Here is an 8,229-nt window from a genome sequence, read left to right on the forward strand (position 1 = left end):
ATCTCAATTTTTACTCAAGTTACAGCTTGCAGGGACGGACGGACGGACAGACAGACATCCGGATTTCAACTCTACTCGTCGCCCTGATCACTTTGGTATATATAACCCTATATCTGACTCTTTTAGTTTTAGGACTTACAAACAAACGTTATGTGAACAAAACTATAACACTCTCTTTAGCAACTTTGTTGCGAGAGTAGAAAAAATACCATATAAACTGAAATATAAATTAACAAGTAAGGAAAGTCTATGTTCGAGTGCAACCGAACATTTTATACTCTTGCAATAATCAAAGCCAGAGAAATACTTTAAGGTGTAAAACGTCAACTCGAGGATCGAAACCTAAGCGATTTTATATATACACATGTTTGCTATATGTAACTCATATGCTGACAGTCACATACGGTTTGTTCGAAAAATGAAAACCATTATACTTGTATATAGTATATGGGAATTTGTGGTAGCATCGACCCGATATTATCTATTTTTGCTAATAACAAATGCTATTAACATGCCTTATACTAAAGAACCAATCATATAGAGTATCGAGTAACCTGATATTAGTTATATAAGGGCGAGATCAAGTTTTTGCTAAAATTTATCTATTTGAGGCACAAAGATACACTGTTATAAGTAAAACACACCTTCTCATTTTCGTTGTGGGTGGGTCCACTCCCATCGTCCCATTTTCACACCGGTTCCAATAAAGCTCATACCATTTGGCCGTAAAATTTAATGTCTTTGGGGTTTAGTAATTTTGAACAGTACCGTTATATGAGGAGTGAGCGGAGCTATCTCCAGATTTCATCTATTTTCACACGTTTGGTAGGAGTTCTTATAATATTTGCGCTGAGCAAATTTGGTTCTTTTCGCTTTAGAAATTTCAGAGATATGTAGGTACATTAAACTTATTTTCCACTGCAATCCACTTTAGTAAATAAACTTAATCTTAACTAGTAGTATTATTTATTTTTCGAAATTTGGATATAAAACTCTTTTTTTCACAAATATATATACCCTGAGCAGGGTATATTAAGTTTGTCACGATATTTGTAACACCCAGAAGGAAGCGTCGGAGACCCTATAAAGTATATATATAAATGATCAATATGTTGAGCTGAGTCGATGTACCGTCCGTCCGTCTGTATATATACGAACTAGTCCCTCAGTTTTTAAGTTATCCTTTTGAAATTTTGCAAACGTCATTTTCCCTTCACTAAGCTTCTCATTTGTCGAAGCGGCTAATATCGGACCAGTATAACATATAGCTGCCATATAAACTGAACGATCGGAATCAAGTTCTTGTATAGAAAACTTTCGCATTTGACTATGTATCTTCACCAAATTTGGTATAGATTATTTTCTAGGGCAACAATGTAATATCCGAAGAAATTGTTCAGATCGGTTAACTTTAGCATATAGCGACCATACAAACTGAGCGATCGGAGTAAAGGGCTTGTATGGCAAACTTTCGCATTTGACGTGGTATCTTCATGAAATTTTACATGAATTATTGTTGTTAGAAATAATGTAATATCGGAAGAAATTGTTCAGATCGGTTAACTATAGCATATAGTTGTCATACAAACCGAATGATCGGAATCAAATTCTTGTATGGAATATTTTCGCATTTGACGTGATATCTTTACGAAATTTGACATGGATTACTGCTTACGGTAATTATATATCTGAAAAAATTTGTAAGATGCAATACAATAGTAGAAGAAATTTTGAACGGTCAGATAACAAAATTTGCCATACAAACAGAAAAATCAAAATCAAGTTCATATATGGGCAACTTTGGCTAAATATCATTACAAAATTTGACATGAATTACTTTTTTCATTAAATAGCAAATCAATTTTATCCGCAATGTAATATATGTATGTATGTAGTTTGTAGGTGTAATTGACCTAATTAATATTCTACATTANATCATGATATCTCAATTTTTACTCAAGTTACAGCTTGCACGGACGGACGGACAGACAGACATCCGGATTTCAACTCTACTCGTCACTCTGATCACTTTGGTATATTTAACCATATATCTAACTCTTTTAGTTTTAGATCTTACAAAGACCCGTTATGTGAACAAAACTATAATACTTTCTTTAGCAACTTTGTTGTGAGAGTATAAAAAAGCGTTTTTTTAATATTGTAAAAAATATTTAATTATATGAATATAAGCGCATCTTAGAATAACATGTTAATTTTTAGCGCACAAATATTTTATTATAGTTGAAAATAGAATCTAGCAATACACAATTACAATATAAAGTAATTATTATATCTAAGTAATGTTATTTTCTTTTTCCTTTTACAGTACACTATCAACACATTATCCATGGTGATTTGAAACCCGAAAATCTGTTACTCACTGAATGCGGTCACATTAAAATTGCCGATTTAGGGGTCTGTAACGAATTTTTCGGCGAAGATGCAATGATAAGTAGCGGGAGTACGGCAGGCACTCCAGCATTTAGATCACCAGAATCACTAAAACTCGGTCGAGTAAGACAATTTTTATCATATAACAAGTAAGGAAGGGCTAAGTTCGGGTGTCACCGAACATTTTATACTCTCGCATCAAATACCGTATTTGTGTAAAGTTTTCTTCTGCTATCATCATTGGTTCCAAATGTATATATTATGCAGAGAAGGCATCAGATGGAATTCAAAATAGCGTTATATTGGAAGAAGGCGTGGTTGTGAACCGATTTCCTGAGGTAGGGGGGGGGGGGCCACGCCCACTTTTCCAAACATACCACTCCCTAATGCGATCCTTTGTGCCAAATTTCACTTTAATATCTTTATTTATGGCTTAGTTATGACACTTTATAAGTTTTCGGTTTTCACCATTTTGTGGGCGTGGCAGTGGGACAATTTTGCCTATCTTCGAACTTAATCTTCTTATGAATCCAAGAAATACGTGTACCAAGTTTATCATGATATCTCAATTTTTACTCAAGTTACAGCTTGCACGGACGGACGGACAGACAGACATCCGGATTTCATCTCTACTCGTCGCCCTGATCACTTTGGTATATATAAAAGATGGATCAGGATTTTTAAGGAAAAGGAAGCAAGCACTTATTCTACGCTGGAAACGTTTTAGCGTTGAAAATTCAAGAGCGGATTTCTTCAGAGAAACTGCCATGATGTTTTACCCATGGAGAAATGAGGAGGCCGAGCTCTTAAGTAATGATGTCGATAGTGTTTGCAACGCACACAAGAAGCAAATTGAGCAGAATAAGCTCAAATATGACAAATTTTTATCCAACGAGCTTGAACGGATCCTGGAAAACCTGCATGTTTCAGCGGAAGAATTTGTTTGGTGACTTAAAACAAATGGCAATGATCATTACAGAGCAATTACAAGAACTCCGCTTTGGGATCAATTTCGATATTTCGATCTCGCCGAAATAATGCGTCAGCGTGAAGATCAAGAATTTGCCATCGCTTTAAACAACATGTCAGAGGGAAATATGACCCACGCTGACATCCAATTAATTAAAAGCAGGAAAAAGACGTCTAACGAGATACCCAATGAAGCCATCCATCTCTTTTATTCAAATGCTGGAGCAAATAATTTCAATTCAATAAAACTGGCGAACACGGTGACCGACGAGTTCATTTCGACTGCGAAGGATACTATTAAGTCAAGTTCCTTAACAGAACGCAGCAGAGAAAACATATTAGAAGCTGTGAAGGGTTTCAAGCCATCAGAAACACRGGGATTGCCTCATACACTGCAGCTCAAAACATCGATAAAATATATGGTACAGTCAACATAAGCACAAGTGATGGATTAGTAGTAAATGGATCTGAAAGCACGGTGGTGCGACTATGGATGAAACTCGCAGAACCAAGAGTTGGAAGCTTTGCACGTTCCAAGCAGCCGCATAGTCGCAATGCAGATTGGACACCAATCATGAGCATGGTCCGATCATTCCAATACAAGCGAACTGAACAAATAACTATAGAATGTAGACAGTTCCCTGTAATTCCAGCTGAAGCCATCACGATACATAAAAGCCAAGGTGGAACGTACGCTCAAGTTACGGTTCATCTAGAAGGTAGAATTAGCAGATCAGCTTTATATGTAGGATGTAGCAGAGCCACAAATGCTAATGGATTATATGTAATCGGGAAATCTTCTCCTTCGAACCCATTTGGGCAGCAGGATCCCATTAAAACTCAACTTAATAGATTGAGGGCAGAAGGCGCGTTGTAATCGAAAAATTTTCTCCTTCGAACCCATTTGGACAGCAGGATCCCAATAAAACTCAACACAATAGATAGAGGACAGGAGGCGCGTTGACGACATGCTACAGATTTTTAGCCGCAAAATCGGAACAACGACTGAATATTTATTACCAAAATGTAAAGAGTCTAAATAAGCCTATTGCGGATATCAGATCAGATAAACTGATTTGTTCTGCTGATATTCTGTGCTTTGCTGAGACTTGGAATTTATCTCAAAAAGAAACAAGGTCATCCCGACAAGATCGGTGCCCAGATCTATCAGAAGGATCATTATCAAGGAACATCACATGTGCAGCAAACGTTTACCAACTATTAAACGTAAACTATTCCACAGTTTCTTTATCACTTGTGTACAGAAACCCCACGTATAGACTGCCACAATTTAGAGAGCAAGTGGTGAATAATATCCGTCAGATAAATGGAGACTTTAACATATGTCGCCTCACAGCAACTGACACTTTAGAGGCTCGATTACAACAATCGGGTATTCAATCTGCATTGGACAACGCCGCCACAACAAAACAGCAAACAGGAATAGATTGGGTATGGACAAACATGGATTCTGCAATGACCTCATGTATCACATATCAAACACCATAAAGTGATCATGACGAAATATTTTTAAGTTTTAGAAAATAGATATGTTACATACATATACATATACCAATATTCATAGTGTATGTTAGATTCAATATTATTATAAYTTAGTACGATAATATTAGGTGTAAGTCATAGAGTAATGTAATTTATAAATAAATATATATTATATTTGCTCTGTGTTTTTATAAAGCAAACTGTAAATATATATATGATAAATATGTACTAATATAGAAATATTATACTTTTTCCCATTAAGTTTATGTTAGTAATAAATAAAATTTTAAATAACTATAAACGACTAAAAGATCTATTTTCTTTATTMAATAACCTTAATGTTTCTAGCAAACAACCCGGCTAAAAAGAATTAGTAAAATGTTACCCTTTGAATGAAAACCACTGGCTAGTTACGTCTTAAGATTTGCTTCAACACATAGTTACTAAAAGAAATGCACCTGTGAAGGGTATATTAGCTTCGGTCCAGCCGAAGTTAACGTTTTTTCTTGTTTTATTTGTATTAAAAACAATCCCACAGTTATATTTGTATTTAAGTCTATTTACATATGTTCAATTTCTTTGATGGTTTAAGTGGCGGGCAAATAAATAAGGATATTATATACATTTTTACTATGTTTTTTTAAGTAATTAGAATAAAAGCAGAGTCGAATAAAATATATACAGTCTAAATTAGACGTTGACAGCTTTCAAAAATGTATCTACCTATTAATCTAAGTATTTGAAAGAAATTTTTGTTCATGTCGATAGAAACTTGCCTATTATTATTTAATATTTTCCTTACAAATTTTTCTGTGTTTTTTTTTGTTTTTTATTTTTTATTAAAAAAGGGTTTGTCATTAATCATTTTCATTCTTATTATTACTTAATAATTTACATTTTTAGTATTTTTTTTACAGGTTTACTTTTACATTATTTACAGATATAATATTAATGTTTTTTAATTTTATATTTGTCAGGTTTTATCTTAAAGCTTCACTGTAAGCTACGTTGGCAGCAGTGTTTATCGATGGCAACAAAATATATTGATTTTCAGGAGATCCCACTCGAGAAAGGGCAACACATAGTTGTCTATGAGAAAAGCATTATTTTCTTAGGCCGATGCCAACCGTCGAAAATGTTTGACCCTGGGACTTATTTATTGTGAGGGCAAATGATGTTTTTAGAGGAAACTGTAACCTCTTAAAAGATATAGGCAAGTCCGTGGGAATTATGGGGATCCGCGGTATGTGGGCGAGCTGTCCGGCCGCGGCCCCGGTGATTATAGTGGCTACCATGACGTTCTCCCGTAATTCCTTCACCAGAAGTCTCGTGCCATTGCACATGTTGGGAGCACATAGGTTCCTCAGCAGCATTACGGGAATGTCTACCTTTAATTGTAGTTCGTGGGACGGCAAGCTATACACTACTGTATCTTCGATGTTGTTTACTATGTCAATAGATTTGAAAGATTTAAATTCACCGGTACTTTTTCCATAATAATTTTGTTAATCTCATTAACCGATTCATTTCGCGATGACACTATCGCTCTCAAACAGAGCCAATTGAAATTTCTCTCCGTAAGATTTTATATGTTCGGATATATTGCGTTCACAAGAATTTCTAGACTCTGAACGATTTGACCCAATTCGTTATCAAACAATACCTGGGGACTGTTTGCAACCAAGTTTTAGAAGTTGTTGTGAGAAATTATTATCGTCATTGTCACTTAAATGTGCTCTCATATTAGTGCGCAGATTAAGAGTTTCAATCGATTGCCATAAAGTTGATGATTTAAGGCAAGCTCGAATAACGTCAGTTCGAGTACCTTTTGTTATAACTAGTAATGTTTGACGAAAGTCTCCAGCTAAAACGAACGCCACGTCCCCCATTATACGGTCTGAGCTTCGGATGTCTCTCAGCGTGTGCTCCACGGCTTCCACGTGCGCCCTGTGGCTCATGGTGCACTCGTGAAAGACGACCAGCGAAGTGCCTTGTAAGAGCTGCCCCAGCGGACCGTTTTTGCGGATCGAGCACACAGATTGTTGTTCCAAAGAAACAGCCAATGGTAATTTAAATGTAGAGTGAGCAGTCTTTCCATCATTTAATAGGGTTGCAGCAATTCCGGACGATGCCACTGCGACAGCTTTTTTTTCCAGATTGACGTACTTTTGCCAACACTAAATTGGCAAGGAAGGTTTTGCCTGTGCCACCGGGCGTTCAATTCATTAAAAAATCGAAATAAAATTGGAGCATATGGAACGATCCACCTGTTGTCTATGTTGACCGTTGTGCCTCGGATGTTTAAAGTAGCGACCTGACCTCCGTTGCTCGAGTCGCGACGTCGATATACGCGATATCCGTCCTCACCGGTCTGGCTCTTTTTTTGAGCATATGCCATTCTTTATGCATGGTGAATTAAAATTTTCTTGCCCACATGGCCCGTGTACCATATTTTTTGTGACAATGTCAAATAACACTGGGTCTTCGTCTTTATTAGGCAGCTCAGTGACGATTATTGCGTCGATCTGATCGGGCTGTATTTTTGTCTCCAGCCAAAACAGCATATGACAATGCGGCCATCCTCTTTTTTGCCATTCAACACTAAGTTCCTATTTTATCTCTTTCCATTCAGGGTTGCACGTAAAAGTGACGAATAGATCTGGCCGGCCGTGATTGCGCACATAGGTCATAGCATCATGCGTCTTTTCCTTTAGAAACCTCGCACATTCAGTAAATGATGACGGTAAGATGACGCGCTGTCCGATGTCGGCAGCATTCACGCTTGCGCCTTTTTTCACAGCATCCCTCAGATGAATATAGTCATCTGCTCTAAGTTTTTGTTGGTTTCGCCTTATAAAATTTAATCGTTCCGAAATCATCTTTGCCATCATAGCCACACAATATTGACTACAAAAATCCTTGTAATAGTTCAGCGAATTAAATTGACTAATCCTAATCATTAAGCGGTATGCGTAATATTGCATACATGATACAGTTTTATTTCTTAANTTTATTTATTATTAATCTATTTGTATATTTTTTATTGGTATAAATATTTTATATTATTTCCGCAATTGGAAAGTGATGGATTCATCAACACAACTAAAGTTCAAACTTTCATCGACCGACACATTACGACTGATTGGGATGATTTGGACTTACAGGAATTTATTCAGTACCAAAAAGACAAGCATGGTCGAGCTTGCATAAGAGATCTGCAGGGAAAACAAGTGTGCCGGAAAACATCATCTCCATGGAAAACAAGATCCGCCGATGCCGCGGACAGAAATTCCTTTCCCCTTGGAGAATGAAGAAGGTATTGAGCAACACAAACTTCGATTTATAAAAATACAGGAACTATTAAAT

At 36.4% G+C, this 8,229-nt stretch overlaps 1 protein-coding gene across 2 annotated transcripts in view; it reads left to right on the top strand.

Annotated features, from left to right (window-relative positions):
• Positions 1–7,988, top strand: part of LOC108974663 (calcium/calmodulin-dependent protein kinase kinase 2) — a 53,864-nt gene extending 45,876 nt beyond the window's left edge. Inside the window, exons 4-5 of one of the 2 annotated variants that reach the window (XM_018942644.1) lie at positions 2,327–2,514; positions 7,946–7,988. In XM_018942644.1, the coding sequence (XP_018798189.1) occupies positions 2,327–2,514; positions 7,946–7,948 (191 nt within the window). In that variant the 3' untranslated portion in view covers positions 7,949–7,988. Of the gene's footprint in view, positions 1–2,326; positions 2,593–7,945 lie in introns of those variants that run through there. The other variant, XM_018942643.1, reaches the window with a different exon arrangement.
• The last annotated feature ends 241 nt before the right edge of the window (positions 7,989–8,229 follow it).

This window comes from Bactrocera latifrons, unplaced genomic scaffold (genome assembly GCF_001853355.1).
Source record: "Bactrocera latifrons isolate USDA-ARS-PBARC rearing strain unplaced genomic scaffold, ASM185335v1 scaffold_577, whole genome shotgun sequence".
Taxonomy (NCBI): Eukaryota; Metazoa; Arthropoda; class Insecta; order Diptera; family Tephritidae; genus Bactrocera; species Bactrocera latifrons.